General features: G+C 39.3%; 1 protein-coding gene across 12 annotated transcripts in view; it reads left to right on the forward strand.

Moving 5' to 3' along the window:
• Positions 1 to 23850, forward strand: part of SYNE1 (spectrin repeat containing nuclear envelope protein 1) — a 518607-nt gene that overhangs the window by 165368 nt on the left and 329389 nt on the right. For all 12 annotated transcript variants that reach the window (XM_029048032.2, XM_029048087.2, XM_029048053.2 and 9 more), the window contains 10 exons: positions 2053 to 2217; positions 8268 to 8420; positions 9414 to 9557; positions 10163 to 10336; positions 13584 to 13742; positions 14111 to 14275; positions 16734 to 16868; positions 21037 to 21195; positions 21620 to 21828; positions 22951 to 23059. In XM_029048032.2, the coding sequence (XP_028903865.1) occupies positions 2053 to 2217; positions 8268 to 8420; positions 9414 to 9557; positions 10163 to 10336; positions 13584 to 13742; positions 14111 to 14275; positions 16734 to 16868; positions 21037 to 21195; positions 21620 to 21828; positions 22951 to 23059 (1572 nt within the window). The remainder of the gene's footprint in view (positions 1 to 2052; positions 2218 to 8267; positions 8421 to 9413; positions 9558 to 10162; positions 10337 to 13583; positions 13743 to 14110; positions 14276 to 16733; positions 16869 to 21036; positions 21196 to 21619; positions 21829 to 22950; positions 23060 to 23850) is intronic.

A 23850-nucleotide genomic window follows, 5' to 3' on the forward strand; every position in this document is an offset into this window, starting at 1 on the left:
GTGCTAAGTATAGTGAGTGCTCTGCACACAGTATGCTCTCAGTAGGTACCATTGAGAATACCTACTGCACATATTTGGACTGTCTGAAAATGGGAGAATTTTCATATCCATTCAGTTTTTTTTTTTGGTTTTCTGATAAAATTGTCAGCAGCCCAATTAATGTGGTGATGGTTTTTTTTCAAAGTGAAAATAGCTTCACCAGAAACATAAATGTTCTTTTCTATTTTCATAAGAGTACCTCCTACACAGAGTTTATTATTAAAATACATTTAATTTGCTTAAAATATCTATGAAACTACCCTGACATATTTTTCAGGATAAAGAGAGTTATTCTTTGTTTAGAAAGAGTTTTACAGTTCATGTACCCCAAGTTTGGTATGCTTGATTCCTCTCTCCCCTCTGCCACCCTCTTCCCCATCCCTAAAATACTGAAGGCTGTACACAAAAAGGAGAATAGTTCTTAACTCATATCTTACTGTAATATAAAAGATGTAATCTCTATCACCGTGGATGGCACGACCATCCTTCCCGTCCCGCAGTCCCGCAATCTCGGTGTCATCCTTGACTCGTCCCTCTCGTTCACCCCACACATCCTATCCGTTACCAAGACCTGCCGGTTTCACCTCTACAATATCGCCAAGATCCGCCCTTTCCTCTCCACCCAAACGGCTACCTTACTATTACGGGCTCTCGTTATATCCCGGCTAGACTACTGTGTCAGCCTTCTCTCTGACCTCCCTTCCTCCTCTCTCGCCCCGCTCCGGTCTATTCTTCACTCCGCTGCCCGGCTCATCTTCCTGCAGAAACGATCTGGGCATGTCACTCCCCTTCTTAAACAACTCCAGTGGTTGCCTATCGACCTCCGCTCCAAACAAAAACTCCTCACTCTAGGCTTCAAGGCTCTCCATCACCTTGCCCCTTCCTACCTCTCCTCCCTTCTCTCTTTCTACCGCCCACCCCGCACGCTCCGCTCCTCTGCCGCCCACCTCCTCACCGTCCCTCGGTCTCGCCTATCCCGCCGTCGACCCCTGGGTCACGTCCTCCCGCGGTCCTGGAACGCCCTCCCTCCTCACCTCCGCCAAACTGATTTTCTTTCCCTCTTCAAAACCTTATTTAAAAATCACCTCCTCCAAGAGGCGTTCCCAGACTGAGCTCCTCTTCCCCCTCTACTCCCTCTGCCATCCCCCCTTTACCTCTCCGCAGCTAAAGCCTCATTTTCCCCTTTTCCCTCTGCTCCTCCACCTCTCCCTTCCCATCCCCACAGCACTGTACTTGTCCGCTCAACTGTATATATTTCCGTTACCCTATTTATTTTGTTAATGAATTGTACATCGCCTTGATTCTATTTAGTTGCCATTGTTTTTACGAGATGTTCTTCCCCTTGACGCTGATAAGTGCCATTGTTCTTGTCTGTCCGTCTCCCCCGATTATACTGTAAGCCCGTCAAACGGCAGGGACTGTCTCTATCTGTTGCCGACTTGTTCATCCCAAGCGCTTAGTACAGTGCTCTGCACATAGTAAGCGCTCAATAAATACTATTGAATGAATGAATGAATAATCTAATCTAATAAAAAGACGTAATCTAATTTAATTGGGATTTATATTCGGAAACCAGTTTTGAAAATAAAAGCTAGGTGTAGAATTTATTCAAAGAATTGATCTTTTAAGAAGAATGTTCAGTAAAGAAGAATCTTCTCTTGGAACTGTGAACAGTGCTTTGATAGAATATTGGTGATCCTTGGTAATAAAAGTGAGAGAATTAACATTTAATATAGCTATTAAACATCTTTTAGGGATCTGATAATGTACTATATTTAGCCTCATCATCGAATAATTAAATCTGGTATCTGTTTTTGATCCTACATGTGAGCAATATTTAATCCCTACTTGTAGAGGACTCAATTATTTAATATTTCATTTTTACTAATGGAAAGAAAATTCTTTAAACTTTACTGAAAGTGTTACACTTGGGAAATAAGACATTGATTTTTTTCTTTTTTACAATAAGTGCAACAACATTGTGAGTATTCTTTTTTTTCTCCCCCCTTAAAGGATTTTTTCCGAAATTTGCCTCATTGGATTCAGCAGCACACAGCTATGAATGATGCCGGTAATTTTCTTATTGAAACCTGTGATGAGACTGTATCCCGTGACCTGAAACAGCAGTTACTTTTGCTAAATGGGAGATGGAGAGAGCTGTTTATGGAAGTTAAGCAAGTATGTATTTTGAATGTTTAATGTTAAGTGTATTTTAAATGAGAATATTTTTAGCTCATGCATAAAAAGAGCAGATGTTGCCATATAAGTCACCCCTTAAAGACTTTGTGGTAGACGAGAGGTCTCACACAGACTGCATGATGCATCCCTACGCCCTCTAGACTGTACATTCGCTGTGGTCTGGGAATATATCTGTCATTTGTTACATTGTAGTTTCCCAAACCCTTAGTAAAGTGCTCTGCATACCTTAAGTTCTCAGTAAATACAGCTGACTGACTGACTATGCCCTCTGCAAAAGGCTTGGATATGTAGATTTAATCAGGTTTGGCTAACTTGGAAGATGGTATGGCTTTTGGGCTTCTCCAAGGTTCTCTCTCAGATAAGAGAATCGCAGGGGCCCACTGGGCTGAGAGTTTGTGGACTTCTGGGAGTGACCGGAAATGCTTAGAGTACGTACCCTTCTAGGGTCATGGACAGTTTTCAGGAGGCCACCACCCGTATCCCCAAACTCATCACCAAATCTTACTGCCACCAGAAGCCAGGAGATCTTTGAGCTCCTGTCCAGTATTTCTCCATTTTGGGGTGGGTTCTCCTGCTGGATCAGAAAGGATTTGGCCAGTGTCCCTCCCCTTTTAGGCTCTACATAGTGTATCCCTTCCATCAGCCTGGATCTATATTCTGCTTTTTTCTAAAAAAGTGGTTAAGGTATAGCCGGCTTTACTGTTTATGTGCCTAGAATAATTAAAGTGTATTTCTTGTGATAGCATCGTAGCAGGAGTCCTGATAAATTCTCCCTCTCCTTAGCTAAGGCAGATAATGCAATCTTGAATTACTACAGTGGAACACTGGATTTATCCCTTCTGCACAGCCTTTCTTACTAGGGAGACCTGAATTTTGTTAGTGTGGGGTCATCATTGTGGGCAGGAATCGTGTCTACCAAGTATGTTGTATTGTACTTCCCTAAGCAGTTAGTACAGTTATCTGCACACAGTAAGTGTCCAATAAATACTATTATTTGATTGGTCTGCAGCCTGCAGCATCTGTGAATATTTCAAGGGAGAGAGAGTACAATATAACAGAGTTGATGTAGATCTACTAAATCTGTTACATATTACTCTCCCAAATGCATAGTACAGTGCTCTGCACAGAGTTAGTGCTCAATAAATACAATTGATTGATTGGTAGACAACATTCCCTACCGATAAGAATCGTATAGTCTAGCGGGGGAGACAGACATTAAAATAAATTGATAGTTATGTGCATAAGTGCTGAAGGTGGGTTGAATAAGGAGTACAAATCCAAGAGCAAGGGAGATGCAGAAGGGAGGAAGTAGGGTAAATGAGAACTTAGAATGGGAAGGCCTCTTAGAGATATGATTTAAATAAGTTTTTGGGGGTGAGGAGAGTGTGTATAGAATGGGGGGTTAGGGAGAGGGAAAATTCCAAGCCAGAGGTAGGACATGGATGAGGGGTGTGGCAGTGAGGTTGATAAGATCCAGGGATAGTGAGTAAATTTATATTAGAGGAGCAAAGTGAACATGCTGGATTGTAGTAGGAAATCAGTGAGATAAGATAGGAGGGGACAAGGAGAGAGTGCTTTGAAGTCATTGGTTGAGGATTTTCTGTTTTATGTGGATAGGAAACCACTGGAAGTTCTTGAGGAGTGGGGAAACACATGCTTAATGTTTTTTAGAAAAATGATCCAGGCAGCAGAGTAAAATATGGACTGTGGTGGGGAAAGAAAGGAGGCCTAGAGGTCAGCAGGGAGGCACTAGTCAAAGTGGGATAGGATGAGTGATTCAGATCAATGGGGTAGCAGTTTGGAGAGGAAAGGGTGGATTTTGGTGATGTGAAGGTAGAACCTACAGAACAGATTGACTATGTGGGTTGAATGAGAGAGATGAGTCCAAGATAATGCCTAAGTTACAGATCTGTGTCAGGGAGGATAGTGCTGTTGTCTACAATAATGGGGAAGTCATGGGCAGAATAGGGTTGGATGGGAAGATGAGGAGTTCTGTTTTGGACATGTTAGGTTTGAGGTGTCAGCATGACATGCTCTCTGTGGGCAGGGAATGTGTTTATTGTTGTATTGTACTCTCCCTGTATTAATACAGCATTAGTCCTGAATTAATACAGTATTAGTACTATATTAGTGCTTTGCACAGAGTAAGAACTCAGTAAATAGAATTGATTGAATGAATGAATGACTTTCGAGTAGAAATGTCTCAAAGGCAGGAGGAAATAGTAGACTTGCAGAGAAGAAGAGTGATCAGAACTGGAGATACAGATTTGGGAAGCATCTGCATAATGAATCAGTCAAATTTATTGAGTGTTTACTCTGGGCAGAACACAGAACTAAGCATTTGGAAGAGTACAATATTACAGAGTTGGTAGACCTGTTACCTGTCCATGGTAGTTAAAACCATGAAGGTGAATTAGTTCTCCAAGGGACTGGATGTAGGTGTAGAATAGAAGGGGACCCAGAACTGCACTTAGAGGGACTCCCACAGTTAAGGGGTGGGAGGTAGAGGAGGAGCCTGCAAACGAGAATGAGAATGAGTGGCCAGAGAGATAGGAGGAGACCCAGGAGACTACAGTGTCAGTGAAGCCAAGCTTAGATAATCTTCCTGGAAGGAAGATTTGACACTTATTAAAAAGTGTGGTTTTTGTTAAGCAATTACTATGTGCCAAGCACTTTACTAAGCCCTGTGGTAGATGCAAGATTATCAGGTCAGACCCAATCCCTGTCCCCCAAGGGGCTCACAGTCTAAGAGGGAGTACAGGCATTACATTCCCATTTTACAGATGAGGAGACTGAGACACAGAGAAGTTGTGACTTTTCCAAGGATTAGAAAGGATTAGAACCCCGCTCCTCTGACTCCCATGCTTTGCTTTTTCCAATATGCAAATAGTCTTTTGTGAGTTCATGGTTCTCTATCTGTCTGATGTTCTGTTGTTTCATCCTATATCTCACGCTACGTATTCTCCTTTAACTCGACTGTGACTTTACACTTTCCTTCTTAATCCTTTTTAATCAATGTCTTTATTTCTTAAAAGCTACTTTCTCCTATTCCTAAGGAATTCCTAAAGCAATCTGCTGAGCACTTCAATCCAAGAACCTGTGGTTTTTCCACAGCTGCTTCTTCCCACACTCAGTGAGATCAATCAAATATTTGGGTAAAATAAAATTTGGTGTGTGCCGCCATTGGGGTGAACATAGCCTGCACCTTTCCATGTTGGATCCACCCGCTTAGGGGTCAAATCAGTTTGTCCTTCATCTCCTGTGATTTTCAAGAGGGTATCTGCATGTGACGTAGGCCAAGTCACAGAGCCTGTTGTTAGGTAGGAATTGTCTCTATCTGTTGCCAAATTGTACTTTCCAAGCGGTTAGTACAGTGCTCTGCACACAGTAAGTGCTCAGTAAATATGACTGAATGAATGAATGAAATTCATGTTTCCTCCTTATCTTCTCATTTACCATCATTTCCTTGACGAGTTCATATGTTTCTACTACCATCTTTTTTAAAGCGATATTTCTATATATATATTTCTATATGATATATAATCATCATCATAATAATGATGGTATTTGTTAACCGCTTACTACGTGTGAAGCACTGTACTAAGCGCTGGGGTGGATACAAGCAAATTGGATTGGACACAGTCCCTATCCCACATGGGGCTCACAGTTTCAATCCCTATTTTACAGATGAGGTAACTGAGGCACAGAGAAGTGAAGGTACTTGCCCAAGGTCACAAAGCAGACAAGTGGTGGAACTGGGATCAGAACCCATGACTTTCTGACTCCCAAGCCCATGCTTTATCCACTCTGCCATGCTGCGTCTCCTATGCCAGGAACTGTACTTAGCAGTTACATACTAATCAGATAGGACACAGTCCATGTCCCACACTGGGCTCACAGTTTTAATCCCCATTATACAGATGTATTGGACGCACAGGGAAGCTAAATGACTTGCACTGTTGTGCACCTTTAACCCTGACCTCTTTCCTTCCTTAAAAACTCATATTTTTATCCTTGCTTGAGGATCTCTCTACATGGATGTCCTACCAGCACCTCAAGTTCACCGTGTCCTAAGATGAACCTCTCAGCCCCCTTCTAAATCTTCTTCTCCACATACCTTTCCCATCAAAGTTGACACCACCACCATCCTCCATGTGTCTGAAGCTTGTAACCTTGGCATAATCTTCAACTCCTCCAGTTCAACAATAATAATAATTGTAGTATTTGTTAAGCATTTACTATGTGGCAAGCACTGGAGCAAGAGCTGGGGTACATTCAGTATATGCAGCAGAGAAAGAGTCCCTGTTCCATATGGGGCTCACAGATTAAGTTGGAGAGATAACAGACAATCCCCATTTTACAGATGAGGAAACTGAGGCACAAAGAAGTGACTTGCCCAAGATTACACAGTAGTTAAGTGGCAGAGCCAGGGTGCAGAGCAGGGATCATCTGACTCCCACGTCCATGATCTTTCCACAAGGCCACACTGCTTCCCCCAACCCTCATATATGGTCTGTGACCAAATGCTGTTCTTTCTTCCTCCACAGTATTTCCAGGGTTAGCTCACTGCTCACCATCCAAGTGATCACTGTGCTGGCCTAGGCAGTTTTAATGTCTTGGCTGACTACTGCATCATTCCCTTTGCTCACCTCCCTGCCTTGCCTTTCCCCTCTCCAGTCCATACTTCACTCTGCCTTCTGGATCATTTTTAAATCATTCCATATACATATTTCCATTCCTCAAACAAATGGTTGCCCATTCCTCAAGCAAAAATTCTGAAATTCTAAAGAACTTGATCAGCTTTGCCTTTCCTACTTATTTATCCATTACCTTCGCTCACCACACCCCAGCTTGCTCTTTGTTTCTTTCTAGCAACCTAATTACAGTGTTTCTTCCTCCTCTTTGCTCATGTTTTCTCAATACTTGGAGCCCCCCCCTCCACCTCTCCTTAATAAGTCCTATCCCTAACCTTTAATGAAAATTAATGACTAAAGTAAACCTGGGTATTACCACTTCTCTCCCCATTTCAAAGCACCTTTGAAATCGCATATACTCTGAGGCCTTACCCGATTTATTTCTAATTGGTCTACCACCACATCACTTTTGTGCCGTAACACTCTATTACACTTAAATACATATCTTAAGTACTATATTTCCTGTGATATGCAGTTTACTTTTCAGTGTCTGTGTCTTCTACTTGACTGGAGAGAACATGTCTTCTAATTCTACTGCCCTCTCCCAAGTGATTAATGATTAGTAAGAAATAAGTATCAATCTCCCAAGTGACTGATGCACAAATATGCCCATAAAGTCAGACACTTTATATAACAGAGAATATAAGGCCAGATGCAAAATGCTAGAAGAAAATAGGAGTAATGGACAGAAAAGAGAAAAGAATGCAAGGTACATTATTCAGCTGGGCACAGTAATGCATGTAAAGGAAGGCATCACCTCCAGAGACTTCAACTTTGGTGGTTTTCTTAGAATTTTAAGATTTATATGAGATTTCCCTCCCTGTTTACATAAAGTCAGTTCCAGCACATTGATTTTGAGTGTACTCATGATAGGTACTAGAGATCTTTAGGTGTTGAAAGAGATCTTTGTCTAAGCAGCGTGGCGTAGTGGATAGAGCACGGGACTGGGAGTCAGAAGGTCATGGGTTCTAATCCTGACTCTACCATTACCCACTTACCTTGGGTGAGTCACTTTACCTCTCTGTGCCTGTTACCTCATCTGTAAAATGGGGATTAAGACTGTGAGCCCCACATGGAACAGGGACAATATCCAACCCAATTTGCTTGTATTTACCCCACGGCCTCACACATAGAAGTGCATAACAAATACAATAGTAATAATCCTGAAAATGATTTGTTTCTTCTATGGCTAAATTTTTGAACGACAGTATATTTTTTCTTAAAAATATAGTGTTTCCTTAAAAATAAAATGTTTGTTGAAATTATTGCTATCTTCTAATATTTTCAGTAAAGCCGAAGGGGTTCTATTTTTTTGTTTTTTTTGTTTTTTTACAGTATGCTCGTGCAGATGAGGTGGAGCGAATGAAGAAAGAGTATCTAGATCATGTTACCACCTTGTCAATTTACACTGCTGGTGCCATTGGGAAACTTTCTGAATTTTTAGAAATATCTTCTCTGAATGTCAGAATTTTTATCCAAGATTTGGAGGTGAGCTGGTAATTTCCTGAGATTATGTTGGGTTGAGGGGGCACTTGTAAAAATTTCAATGTTTTTATGGGATGATAAAAGACAGTCAATTCAGAAGACACCCTTATGTCCTTCCGTTCCAGTTTCTATGCTTTTGGAACAGATATCTCTGAAAAGGTGGTATCACTAATATTGTCAGTGAAGTGTGCTTCAGATGAAAGGACGTCTATGCGTAGTTGTCCTTTGATTTGAAGCAGACTTCAGTAGCAGTAAAGTTTACCTAAAAGTGTGTGGGTATAGCTGAAAAGCCAAAAAGGTACGGAATCCCAGACACATTATGCATACAAAATGTCTTGTGCTTAGTATTAGCAGTGCTTAGCACTGTTGCTATGTGTCACTAAACTGCATTAACAAAGCCTCCGTCACAAACCCATGATATAAGAACAGCAAACCCATCATATAAATGCCCCATGTGGAACAGGGACTGTATCTGACCTGATGATCTTGTATCTCCCCTAGTACTTGGCACATAGAAACTGTTTAACAAACACCACAACTAGTCATAATTTACTTCTTACTAACACTGTTTGGAGACTTGACTGGAGATTCTAAAGCAAGATTGTGTAAATTTGAATGGGAAATGAAATGATTTAGATATTTCCTTTATGTGGGGTAAATAACAGTACTCCAGTATTTGGGAATATGTCAACCATTTCTGACTCTAAGAGATTACACAGTATGATCCATTTATAAAAAAAAATCTTTCCATGCAAATAGTTTGGAAATTAAAATATGATTCAAGATAAACTGAGTATTTATATTTTTGGGTAACTTTTTCAGGCACAAGTAACAACTTTTATTCCATTCCATGTGAATAGGTCTCCTTAGAAATCGAAGGGAAATGATGACCCTAAAAGTTTATTATTACGTTCTCTTAGTACATTCTACCACCTTTACACTGAAAATAAGCTGGTGTTGCCTGTATTAATGCATCTATTGAAACAATCCATACAGGATATCAAACAGAGAGTGCCTGTGATGGAAGCACAATATAAAAAGATCACCAAGACTGCACAGATCATCACAAAGGAAAGCCCTCAAGAAGAAGTCAATGAAATGCTTGCAACTCTATCAGGAATCAAAGATCAGCTAAATAAGGTTCCAAAATAAGTTTTTTTTTCTTTGATGTCCATGCACATTAAAAACATTCAGCTGAATATGATTAATATGGATCTGCTTAAAATGACCACTTTCACACCCCAAGTGACAAAGAAAGAGTTCTAGTTATCTTAGTCTTGTTTAAAACTACACTCTCAATTTTATCTATGTAGAGCTGCTGATTTACATTTAACACCACCCCAGTGGTCTAAAAGGATCAAAATATTTGTGACTCAGTATTTTAACATGAATAATGTAAATGTCTATTTAAGAAAGACTATGTAAATGATCTTGCATTGGAACAGAAAGTCAGAGTAAACCAGAGGGATATTCAAAATTTGTTTTTTATGTGACTTGAATATCATATGAACTCAAACCATAAAGCAGCTTCCATTTCACTTTGTCTTTGTAGACCTTATTTCAGAGAATTTGGAGGTTTTAATTTTAAAATTAAGAACTTTAACCATGAAATCAGTATAATGGTAAAGGTTCATATTTGCAAATGCAAGTGCTCATAGTGAGAAATGCAGAGGTAACAAAAGATTGCATAGTGCCTGAACTTCGGTTTTAGATGTGTAATTAGATTTTGTCATCACATTTTAAAGGTCAAAGAATATTATCCTCCACTACTCTATGAATCTCAACAATTGCTGATTCCACTAGAAGACTTAGAAAAGCAGATTACATCGTTCTATGAGTCGCTTGAAAAGATCAATGAGATAATTTCACTCTTAGATCATGAAGCACAGTCTACAGTCATTTTTAAGCAAAAATACCAGGTAAGGAAAACTGGAAGTGTGTATACGTAGTATGTGTGTAGAAGATGTGGTGAGAATCCTTTATGTGGTGAGAATTTCAGAGTTGGAGAGAGAAAGTTGTTTCTTGGAAAAAAGGGTACTCTATAATGTACATGTGCAGATTGTAAATAGGAAGAACAGGTTGTTCTCAAGCAACGTAAATGAAATGTGGAGCATTATTAGGCCACCGTTAGTCCAGTTTCCAGGTGATCTGTCACCTGTCCAGCGTTCATATGACAGTAGATGCCTTTCTGACCTTTATTTTTAATTTAAATGCTCAGTCTCCCTCTGCTGTGGCTCCTGCTACTGGGCTTTGTGGCTAAGAAATAGTTCCAAGCACCTGGAAGGAATACGGAACAGATCTGGATTTTGGGCACTGTGGGCATGGGATATGTCTGTTTGTATTTTACTCTTCCAAGCACTTAGTACAGTGCTGTGCACACAGTAAGCGCTCAGTAAATACGATTGAATGAATCACTGTTCTACCTCAAAACGCGCTGTAATAGTATTAGTAGTAGTAATAGATGTAGTATTAATATCAGTAGTACTATTTAAGCTCCTACTGTGTGCAAAGTAGTGTACTAAACATGGGGAAAAAAAAACACGGATTGGTCTCTGGCCCTCTAGGGGCTCACAGTCTTGGAATTCATTCATTCAATTGTTGTGTCAAGTACTTACTTTGTGCCAAGCACTAAAGTCTGTCACTCTCAGCCAGTTGTATTTATTGAGTGCTTACTGTGTGCAGAAGTTTACTAAGTGCTTGGGAGAGAACAGTGCAACAGTAAGCCGACACATCCCTTGCCCAAAACCAGTAGAATGGGTCAGTATCTGTTCTCCCTTCTACTTAGACTGTGATCCCCGTATGGGACCTGATGGCCTTTTATCTACCTTAGTGCCTTAGTAGTCAAAAAACTTATTGTGGGCAGGAAATGTGTCTGTTTATTGTTATATTGTACACTCCCAAGTGCTTGCACACAGTAAGCCTCAATAAATATGATTGAGGCTGACTGACTATAGTGATTGGCACATAGTAAGTACTTAACAAATGCCACAATTATGAATTATAAGATTTCAAAATTTAACTAATATTTAATGTCATTAATTATTTTAGACTACCATATACCTCAACAGATAACAATTAGAACCAATTTATTATAAGTCCTTTAAAAGCAAGTCATTCTTAGTTTTATTTATCACCTTTCTTTGTCAAACAATTAAATCCTACTTAGACTATAAGACCCATGTGGGACAGGGATTATGTCCAACTTTTTTATCTTGTATGAGGCCATCACCTAGTACAGTGATTGGCATAAAGGAAGTGATTAACAAATATCATAATTATTATCATTATCATTATTAATAATCGTTTCTAAATTATTTTCATTTTATATTTACTAAACCTAGAACCTTATCAACGTTTTACTAGGTTAACAAAATATTTGTTACTGAAATAGTTAATAATAATGCTGGTATTTGTTAAGCGATTGTATGTGCAAAGCACTGTTCTAAGCGCTGGGGGAATACAAGGTAATCAGGTTGTCCCACGTGGGGCTCTCAGTCTTAATCCCCATTTTACAGGTGAGCTAACTGAGGCAAAGAGAAGTTGTGACTTGCCCAAAGTCCCACAGCTGACAAGCAGAGGAGTCGGGATTAGAATCCATGACCTCTCCCAAACCCAGTCTCTTTCCACTGAACCAGGCTGGAGTTAAGCTGATTTCTAGAAAAGTATATTTTTTAAAAATCAAACTAAAATTAATAGCTATAATTAAAGAGAAAGTGAACATCTTTGCAAAACAAGGAATTGTTCAAACCATGTATATGATTGGTTGCCATGAAATGGTTTTCTTGGCAGTTAGAAAAAGCTCATTATGATTGTGACTAATGATGAAGGTAAGTGAAGGTAAATATTTTTAAAGAACATGACACTTAAAATTTTTCAGTATTGAGATTTTAATATCTATTGGCACCTTTCAAGTTTTCATTTCTCTCCTCATTTTACATTTGGACCTAAGCATGGCCTAGTGGATAGAATATGGGCCTAGAAGTCAGAATGACCTCTGCTCTGTGAAGTCCTTGTGACCTTGAGCAAGTCACTTCACTTCTCTCTGCCTTGGCTACCTTATCTGTAAAATGGGGATTAAGGCTGTGAGACTCATGTGGCACAGGGACTTTGTCCAACCCTATTTGCTTAGTACAGTCCCTGGCATGTAGTAAGAGCTTAACGAATATCACAGGTATTATTGTTATTATTATCATTATTTTGTTATTGCTTGCTGTTATTTTTGGTGACTTGGGGAATTATTTATTTGGGTTTGCTAAAACAGAAACAAACTAAGCAAGATAATATCCTCAGTTGCCTTTGAGCTGTTTCACTTGCACTCACTTTCCTCACAGACTATTTGAATGGATGAATCTAGTAATTCCTTTTCTTTCCATGCAAGTCTCTACCAAAATAGTTGTTTCTCTTTTTCCTCTTTTCCTACACTATTATTCCTTTGATTTCACTTGGATCATGCCTTTTCTGGACAATCAGCTGGTTTTGTTTAAACTCTGGAGACTATGAGAATCTATGTTTTGCATTTTGTAACAATAGATCTATATTGTCTAAGTGTTTTAGCTTCCTTCTGCGAAGCTAAATTATATTTAATTGACATGCACCAAAATAAATTCATCTGGTAAATGAGAAATAAAAAGATGTATAGTGATCTGAAATTCTAACCACATCTAATTCTAATGCTATGAATCTTAGTTTGAGACATATTGACGGCTACTGGATCCCCTGAGGAGAAGAGCAGTGTTGCTGTCATGGAATCCTTTTATTGCACCACAGCTGAAAAAGCACCTTAATAACTCACCACTCTCCTGCTATTCATATTATGAGCTCTCTTTGATGGGAGAATGAAGTCATATCCTATGATATGCTAGGCTCAACATCACAGGAACAAACACACATAAATGGTTACTTTAAAAGGTAGTCACCACTACAGATATTACAATGTTGTAATGTAGGCTGTGGTCAAAATAGCTCTTCATAGTCTTCTGGAATTTTAAAGTGCAAAATATTATCCTTAATGAGAGGTAGCACATAGGCCTTACAGTACATGGGCTATTAAATTCTTAAGAGGAAAAGGAAGTGTTTCAGTGCCTCTGATAAATAGAATAATACTAGTTCATAGGTTGTTCTTGATTTTGATAATAAGCTTGGTTATGTGATTATTTTTCCTTTCAGGAACTGTCAACTTGTCAAGAGAAGTGCAAGGTAACCTTGACACTCATTGAAGAAGGTAGTCAAACCATCCAAAGATTTGTGGCTCTGAGCAAAGTGATAAAGCATTTTGATCAGACAGCACTTCAGAGGAAGGTTGCAGAAGTCCATGTTGCTTTTCAGGTAAATTCACTGTACTGTTAAATAACTTATATTTTATTTTCTTTATGCTAGTATTTTACTGTGGTAGAGAAAAAGAAGTTTTAGTTTTGAACATTCATAAATATTGGTAACTCTAAATTTTTGGTGAGCATCAATAAGATGAAAATGTTAAAGCATTTAAATTTCCCCAAAGAAAAGTCCTGTGTATATTTTGAAAGCTAATTAAAGTAAGCATTGAGTATTTAATTAGGCCTATCTTGAACACTTATTGCAGAAAGTATTTTTTTAGATATTTAAATGGTTCATTAGTAGAGTTCAGCCAGAGGCACTATGCCATTCACTAATGAGCAAATAAAAATAATGGTCTTTCTTTAAACTCTGTTGTCAAGAATATGACAAAGAAAACCACTGATTGGAGAAAGAATGTAGAAACAAATAGTCGCCTGATGAACAAATTTGAAGAGTCCAGGTCAGAACTGGAGAAGGTACTTCAGAATGCTCAGTCTTGCATAAATGAGAAAGGAAATCCTGAAGCACTTCTAAAGAAACATACCGTAAGTAAATGCCTTGCTGTGGAAATGTATAGCATAAATACATAAAATTAAAAAAGAAAAATTGAATGAGAGTGTTAAACCTAATGCCTAGAGATGTCATCCTGGGGTATTTTGAATTTTGGAAAAAAAAAGTCAAACAGTACAAACTTGTTGGCAAACAGGATTGGGATAAGGTTGGATTAGATGTATGTGCCTGCCCACCCACCCTTCACCCCACAGCCTGTTCCCCCAGCTGGGCCGCTGAGCAGATGGAGTCCGGGTCTGGGAGCCACAGGATCCTGGATTCTCATCTCGGCCCCACCACTCATCTGCTGTATTACTTTGGGCTAGTCACTTAACTCGGTTCCTCAATTCCGTCACCTGTAAAATGGGGATAAGACTGTGAGCCCCATGGATGACAGGGACTGTGTCCAACCTGATTCACTTGGATCTAAGCAGTGTGGCTTTTAGTGGATAGAGTACAGGCCTGGGAGTCAGAAGGACCTGGGTTCTAATCTTGGCTCCACCACATGACCGCTGTTTGACCTTGGGCAAGTCACTTCATTTCTGTGCCTCAGTTCCCTCAACTGTAATATGGGGATTGAGACTGGGTCCCTCACGTGGGACAGGGACTGTGTCCAACCTGATTTACTTGTATTCACCCCAGTGCTTAGTGCAGTGCCTGGTGCATCGTAAGCACTTAAGAAATACCATTATTATTATTATTATTGTTGATAATATGTAGGTTTGATCAGGTAAATAGTAGCAGTGGTTGTAGCAATAGCATTTATTGAGTGCCTCTTTGATTCAATACACCATGCTCATGACTTCAAAAGTGTAAAGAAGTGACTTATTCCTTTGCCATAAGGACTTATTCTGTGATGAGAGAGAGAGACATAAAAATATTGTTTGGTAAATAATTGAATATGCAGTTTAATTTTTCTCTTGCTCTAATGCATGCTGTTTTAACACACAGTAAGCACATATATCAGGATAAAGTTGGTAATCACAGAGTGAATTTACAGAATATTTACTACCAATATGTTTAGTCGGGTTATAGCACTCACTATATTGTTTTTTATTTTGTTTTTAACCCAGCTGTCTTTTAAACTGTTCCTACATCAACAAATGAAGGAATGGAAGTTGTGCTGCTGTTTTTGTTGCTAATAATGGGCAGCCATATAAATGACCTCATAAAATATTAAGCTGTTATCGATGAGGAACTTTACCAGTGTTAAAATCATCTCTGTGGTTTATCTTCAGCTGTACTGTTTGTAGAGCTCTAGAGCATTTGTATATGTTAGCATTGCAGAACTTCATAATTTTTGGACATTCATAATTTAAAAGTGCATTTGACTAAATTCCAAAACATGGGAATGATAACTAATTGTTTGTATGGCCTAAAGTGGGAGAACACAACTTTAGAAATCAAGCTGGAAAGGTACCCAATTTAGACAATCTCATATACAACTAGGTAGAGTCTAAATATTCAACAGTTAATCAGTGATATTTATTGGGCACTTACTGTGTGCAGATCATGATACTAAGTGCTTGGGAGAATGCAATACAGTAGATGTTAGACATATTTCCTGCCCACAAAGAGCTCACAATGTATTCAGTAAGCAGCATGTGGGACAGGGACTGTGTCCAAGCTGATAAACTTGGTATCTATCTCAGCGCTTAGAAGAGTGCCTGGCAGATACATAGTAAGTGCTTAGCAAATATAATAATGACAATGATAATAGCAGTAATATTGGCTGTGTCCTCTAGGGAAAGTGTCTTTTAAAGCATTTTCGCGGAGGAGTAGGGAAAGGCAACACCTCTTCCCAGTCCCTTAGGATGTAAGCTCCTCTAAACTATAAGCTCATTGTGGGTAGGGAATGTGTCTGTTTATTGTTATATTGGACTCTCCCAAGCTCTTAATATAGTCTCTGCACACAATAAATGCTCAATAAATGCAATTGAATGATTAAGTAAATAATGCCACCCAAGGTGTCACCAGTCCACAGATCATAGGTTTTCCCACAGGCCTAGTTTACTATGAGTTTACCTGGTCGATGAGCAGTGATATTCCAATTGCCCTAACCCTGTGTTATGAATAGTGAAGAGTTGAGAGATCTAATTCTAGCCATTCCAAACTGCTGAACTTGGAAACTGTGCAAAGACCTAAGTGTCATCTGGGACACAAAGATTATCTAATACACATCTACTGAATATTTTGCAGATAGGTAATTTTGTAGTGGCATAAAATATCAAGTATTATATAATATCTAGGAATGCTGCAGTTTCTGGTTATAACTTTGACTTTGTCCAAGTTCAATCCTTAAACAACTCTGCAAGTGCAAGGAAGGTTTCAGTTATTTCAAAGAGACTAATTTACTTCATTATGGAATCTGTGATGCTGAGTTCTGTTCAATCTGGTTTCCATATTAAGTGTCAAACAAGTGGAGGTATTAACCTTTTTTTCCCCTGCTGTCAGGAATTTTTCAGTCAGCTGGATCAGAGGGTGCTTAATGCCTTCCTGAAAGCCTGTGATGAACTCACTGACATCCTCCCTGAGCAAGAACAACAAAGTCTGCAGGAAGCTGTTAGAAAACTCCATAAACAGTGGAAGGTGAGTAGCTTAACTCCAATAGCTTCATGCTCCATGGCTGAAGGAAGTGCACATGGGAAGTGTACGTATCTGTGGCATTGAAAATTCAGAGAATTAAGTTCAGAAATAAATGCTTGGAAAAGTTCTTTACAAACTTAGAATGAGAGTAATAAAAATGGCATGCCATCTATTTCTTTAGAGATAGTGAGTCATCTATTTAGATTTTCCATCTGGGTTTAGAAAAAATGTTTTTAATTGAAAGTTTAATATAAAGTTGCTGTACATCACTTTTTTTTCTGGAGCTGCCATCCATTTTCTCTTCATTTTATCTCATCTCCAGTTTTTACCCCTTTTTTTGCCTCAATATTTCACTCCCTTTCTCCAGTCTCATTTTACTCGATTTCCCTACCCACGAGATGATGTCGTCAGTGTTTTTTTAAAAAAAATTATTATTTTTTTAATGGTGTTTGTTAAATGCTTACTCTGTGCCAGGCACTCTACTAAATGCTGGGCTAGATAAAAACTGATCAGGTTGGACACAGTACAGTTCCCGAATAAGGCTCACAGTTATTAACCAGATGATGTAACTGAGGCACAGATAAATTAAGTGACTTGCCTGAGGTCACAGCAGACAAGTAGCAGAGCTGAGATTAGAACCCAAGTCCTTCAGACACCCAGGCCCATGCTCTATCCACTAGGCATCTGCTTCTCCTATATTGTATCATTTATTCACTTCAAAACCAGCAAATCTTGCACATAATTTGAAAATCATATTGATATCAAACATTCTTTTTCATCATTCAATAGGAGCAGGTATTCCTATGGAGAGAAATGGAGGGCTTTATTAGAACTCATCTGTGTCTCCTCTTCTTTTTTAGTTCCTCAGTACTGTCACACTAAATCTACATTTATTACATAAATGTATGTATTATATAGATTTATTTCAATAAATCTATTGAAAAGGCTACATTTTGGTCATCTATTAAGAATTCAATTTTGTAATCATACTTTGTAATAACATCAAGGCAGTGAAATAGAAATAATGGGACTCCAGTGTGGTTGTAGGTAGCACTTACCTGCATTGTGCTGTTTGGCAGTTATTCATGCAGATGCCTTTTCAATTAAATATTTTTCATCTAAGAATATAGCAAATTAAACAGTAGCTTACTGTTTTGCCTTATGCTGTAATAAGTACTGGGGTAGATACAAGTTTGGACTCTCCGTCTCCAGTTACAGATGAGGTAACTGAGGCACAGAGAAGTTAAGTGACTTGCCCAAGGTCACGCAGAAGACAAGTGGTGGAGCACAGGTTCTTCGACTCGGAGGCCCACATTCATTCCACTAGGTTTTGCCGCTTCCCTATTATAGTTTCAACATTAGTCTATAAATTAACTACAACCTTACCTATTACCAAAAACCTTTAGATTATAAACTCTGAGGCCAGGAAACCTGTGTCTTGGTAATCACAGTGCCCCTTCCTACCTTACTTCCCTGACAACCTAGCCCACACACCTACTCACTGTACCTTGATCTCATCTATCTCACCACTGACCTCTTGCCTTCATCCTGCCTCTGCCCTGGAGTGCCCTCCCTCTTCACATTCGACAAACGATCACTCTTTTTATCTTCAAAGTCTTATTGGAAACACATCATCTCCAAGAGGCTTTCCCCTATTAAACCCTCAATTCTTCTCCCACTCCCGTCTGTGTCACCTTTACACTTGGATTTGCATGGAGCTTACAGTCTAGAGGGGAAGACAGACATAAGTATAAATTAAGGACAGTCAGCCCTCAGAGCACATAAGTACATACCCATAATTTATACTTATGTCTGTCTCCCCCTCTAGACTGTAAGCTCCTTGTAACCAGGGAATGCATCTACCAACTTTTGTTACATTGTAATCTCCCAAGTGCTTAGTACAGTGAGCTGCATACAGGAAGCTCTCAGTAACTGTATGACTGTTTGATTGCTAATATATTTGCTCTCCAGAGCTACTAGTACAGTGCCTGGAATAGTAGGTGTTCAAGTGTAACTATTAATGGTTGGATTAAAGTACCAAATGCACTAAATTTGGTAAATAACCTAGTGGTATGTCTGCATTAAATTTAGATGAATATGTTAACGAACTCCAGTGCAGACCCCAATGATTTTTACAGTGGATATGTCTCCTGCAACAGTAGTGTATAAATCAGATGATGGTACGGTGAGTTCTGCTCCTCAGCCATTCTGACCCATAGCCACAGGCTACACCTTTGCCAGATCCTGATCCAGCCACTAATATGCCATATGAATGGGGTTGTCCCAAAGAGACCGTCAGCACCATTCATCATTGCTATGGAAATGATTCAAGCAGGTGACAAGGAGGTATCACTACCTTAAAAAAAAAAGTAGCAAGGAACATGATTGTGTAGCAAGATGGCCCCTAAATGGAGAGCTTAGTAGGGGGCTCAGCACACAGTAAGGGCTGAATAAGTACCATTGATTGAGTGGCTTCAGCCATACCATCAGGGTTTTTTCAGTGCTTTGTAGGCAATATGTACATATCTGTAATTATGTACATATCTGTAATTTATTTATATTAATGTTTGTCTCCCCTTCTAGACCATAAACTTGTTGTGGTCAGGGAGTGTGTCTGTTTTTTGTTACTGTGTACTCTTCCAAGCACTTAGTATAGTGTTCTGCACATAGTAAGGGCTGAATAAATGAGATTGAAGAGTGAATGAACATAATACACACACACACAAACACACACATCCATAGAGAATATGTTCAAGATTTTATCATTGATTTCCCTGAAGACCTTGTACATAAACTGCTTTTTTAAAGGGAAATAATTTAATCGATGTTATTTCTTGAGCACTTACCTTGTGAAGAACACTGTATTAAGCAATTGGGAGGGTATAATACAACAGAGTTAGTAGAGTTGTTTCCTGCCCACAATAAGATACAGCCTAGAGGGGGAGGCAGAGATTAGCATAAATAAGTAATTTATAGTATATAATTTAAAGATATTCATCCATTCTTATGTATTGAGCGCTTACTGTGTACAGATCACTGTACTAAGTGCTTGGAAAGTACAGTTCGGCAATAGAGACAGTCCGTGCCCACAATGGGCTTACAATCTAGAATGGGGGAGACAAACACCAAAAACAAGTAAACAGGCATCAATAGCATCAAAATAAATACATAGAATTGTAGATATATACATGTCAAAAGTAATTAGGGATTAGTATAGATAGAATTATAAATATGTACACAAGTGCTGTGGGGTGGGGTGGGGGGTAGTGCAAAAAGGAGAAAGTCGGGGTGATGGGGAGTGGAGGGGGAGCTGAGGAAAAGGGTGACTTAGTCTGGCAAGGCCTCTTGGAGGAGGTGAGCTTTCAGTTGGGCTTTGAAGGGAAGAAGTGTGATTGGCAGATTTGAGGAGGGAGGCCATTCCAGGCCAGAGGTAGGATGTGCGTCGGAGTCAACGGCGGGGCAGGGGAGAATGAGGCCCAGTGAGGAGGTTAGCAGCAGAGGAGCAGAGTGTGCGGTCTGAGCTGTAGAAGGAGAGAAGGGAGGTGAGGTAGGAGTGGGCAAGGTGATGGATACCTTTGAAGCCAATTGTGAGGAGTTTTTGCTTAATGCGAAGGATTGATAGACAACCACTGGAGTTTTTTCAGGTGGGGGCGGTGACATGCCTAGAACATTTCTATAGAAAGATAATCCGGGCAGCAGAATAAAGTATTGACTGAAGTGGGGAGAGACAGAAGGTTGAGAGATCAGAAAGGTTGCTGATGCAATAGTCCACTCAGGATAGGATGAGTGATTGTATGTGTATAAGTGCTGTGGGGTTGAGGGTGGGACAAATATCAAATATCCAAAGGTCACAGATCCAAGTGCATAGATGATGCAGAAGGCAGGGGGAGCTGAGGAAAAGAGGGCTTAATCAGGGAAGGGCTCTTGGAGGAGATATGTCCTTAATAACGCTTTGAAAGTGGGGAGAGTTGTGGTCGTGCATACATGAAGGGTGATGGAGTTCCAGGCTAGTGGGGAGGATGTGGGGAAGGGTTTGGTGGCAAGATAAGTGAGATCAGATCACAGTGAATAAACTGGTGCTAGAGGAGTGAAATGTATGGGCAAATGTTTTGTGGGTATACAGTATTTTTCATTTCCTGTGGAATTCCTCTTTTTCTTGTGTTCAACACAGGATCTCCAAGCGGAAGCCCCATATCATTTACTTCACTTGAAGGTAGAAGTGGAGACAAACAGATTCCAAGCTACAGTGGAAGAATGCAGAGCAGAACTGGCAAGAGAGACCAAGCTTCTGCTCCAGGAAAGCAGTGAAAGGATCATCAAGGAGCACAGGGTATGTCTCCTGCACCACCAAGTGGATAGTAGTGAAAACATGTGTAATTACAAAAAGATTTAAAACTAAGATGTGAAGTAAAATTCTGTAATTACTAGCCTCGGGATCTGGGCTAGATGCAAAAATATAATTTAATCACTCGGGTATTGGAGGTTTTTTTCTCTGTGAAATGAATTGGTTTTATAATAATAATATCGGTATTTGTTAAGCGCTTACTATGTGCTGAGCACTTTTCTAAACACTGGGGTAATTTTACAGATGAGGTAACTGAGGCACAGAGAAGTTAAATGACTTGCCCACAGTCACACAGCTGACAAGTGGCAGAGCCAGGATTCGAACCCATGATCTCTGACTCCCAAGCCTGTGCTCTTTCCAATGAGCCATGCTGCTTCCCATGGTTATAGATTCACTTGTTTTTCATTAGGTTTTCTTCAGTGAAAATGGACCCCAGCATCTCTGTGAGAAAAGATTACAGTTAATTGAAGAACTGTGTCTCAAGCTTCCAGAACGGGACCCAGGGAGGACAGCACCAGAAAGTTGTCGAAAAACTCTCCGAAATCTTAAAGCCCAGATAGACAAGACTTCGGCGAAATTAATGGAGCACCCAGATAAATGGAAGGACTACAAGATTAGGTATTACTAGGGCACCTAATTGAGTTTGGTCAAGGGTCCTGATTGAAAGAAAATAGTGGAGCTGTTAATGATTTTATGCCAAAGTTATTAAAGGTCCACTTCAGCCGTAATGTCTAATGTTGTTAGGGTTTCTAAAATTCTTTAGTCACATTTTTATTTGAAGATTTATTCACATAGATAATTTCAGACCACATATTTCTAAAATGTCTTATTTTCTTTGTGGCAGTATTTATTAACAGTAATTGCTATTCAGCAACTACTGTCCAAATTACCAGGGAAAAGAGTACAGATGAAATATAGGCCCAGTGCCTGGTTCCCAATGGTCTCACAGTCTAAGAGTAAGGATGGGGAGGTGGTTAGCAAAATACACATAAGGAAGAATGAATAAAACTTATTATTTGTTAGGTACATATTATGTTTCAAGCACTGTCCTAAGCATAGGGGTGGATACAAGTTAATTGCATCGGCACAGTTTCTTTCTGACAGGACACTCACAGTTCAGGTAGGAAGGAAATCAGGTATTGAATCCCCATTTTGCAAATGAGGAAACAGAGGTGCAAAGCAGTTACATGACTTGCCCAAGGTCACACTGCAGGCAGATGGCAGAGGTGGAATCAGAACCCAGGTATACTGAGTCCCAGGGCCGTGCTCTTTCTACTAGGCCCTGTTGCTTTTTTGTGAGACAAGGATAATGATGTATATGACAAGAGAAATAAGGCAATTTTGGCTAGGCGAGCAGAGTTTCAGATTCCTTGTGGTTCTGCCCAACAGAAACCAAAGTCCCAGCCTTTACCACAGCCGTCCAACCTTATAGAATTTGAGGGGACCTCAGCTGTTTTCCAGCCTGGAGCTGAAAAATCTTTGGGCATCCTGTTGGTACACCTCTCTCCTGTAGGGTAGCTAATATAAGGTCCTCTTAAAGGCCATATTTGGTATATTGGGGTTTCTCCTATAGTTTGCTGTAATCTTATGAAGATTATGGAAAGAAAGATCACAAGGTCACTGATATAAAAATGAACTAATTATTCTGATTTAATAATTCTCATTAATGGTTAAAGTTCTTAAAGCTTTTGCATATTGCGATTTTTTTCTCATCCTAAGAAGGTAAATGTGCCATTTCAGATTTTTGGATTTATCTTCTTGGATATCATCAAAAGAGCAGCAGTTAAAACAGATTAAACGTGAAGCCAAGGATACTACCAAATATGGAGATATTAAGCCTGCTGCAGAGGTTAGTCTTTGACCTAATTTGCATAGATTTCTTTTTTAAAAAACTTTAGATAATATAGCTATTGTCTCTTTTTCTTCCTAAAAATTTCATAATAGCAATATAAAACTATGTATAAACTGTTGCAATTAGTATGTAATTATGGGGTATTCTTCTGGCACTTTTCTTGGAGAGAGAAAAAAAGATGACCTTAATGTGTATTTTAGTGTTTTCTGCCTCAAAAATGTATTCAATTGTATTTATTGAGTGCTCACTGTGTGCAGAGAACTGTACTAAGTACTTGGAATGTACAATTTGGCAACCCGTAGAGACAATCACTGCCCAACAATGGGCTCACAGTCTAAAATGTGTTTTTCCTCTCCCTATCTATAGAGTTCAAGGACTTTAATAAGTAACCATTTTATGAAAATCTAACTCTCTATAAAACTCAAAGTAGTCTTTAAAGCAATCATACTTTAAAAATAGCCAGGTTATACTCTGCCTCTTCTCACTAAAATTTAGTGACTCTGTAAAGAAGCCGTACATAGCAGCAAATTATTTAGGTTCAGTAATTTCTAATTTTTAACTTTCATATATGCACAATGATATCATTTGTAGCTGCAATTTAGATGCTATGTTTCAGTAAACTAAGAAAAAAGTCTGAGGAACCAGACTACCCTCAAGAAGGGGCATAACTATTTCTGGTTTTGGACTAATTTCCATATAGAGATGATAAGCAGAAGAGATTATATAAGTACTGGTTATTTATTTTGGCAGAATCCACAATCAATAATCTTATGTGGGTAGACAGCGGA

The sequence above is a fragment of the Ornithorhynchus anatinus genome, chromosome 2, assembly GCF_004115215.2.
Source record: "Ornithorhynchus anatinus isolate Pmale09 chromosome 2, mOrnAna1.pri.v4, whole genome shotgun sequence".
Taxonomy (NCBI): domain Eukaryota; kingdom Metazoa; phylum Chordata; class Mammalia; order Monotremata; family Ornithorhynchidae; genus Ornithorhynchus; species Ornithorhynchus anatinus.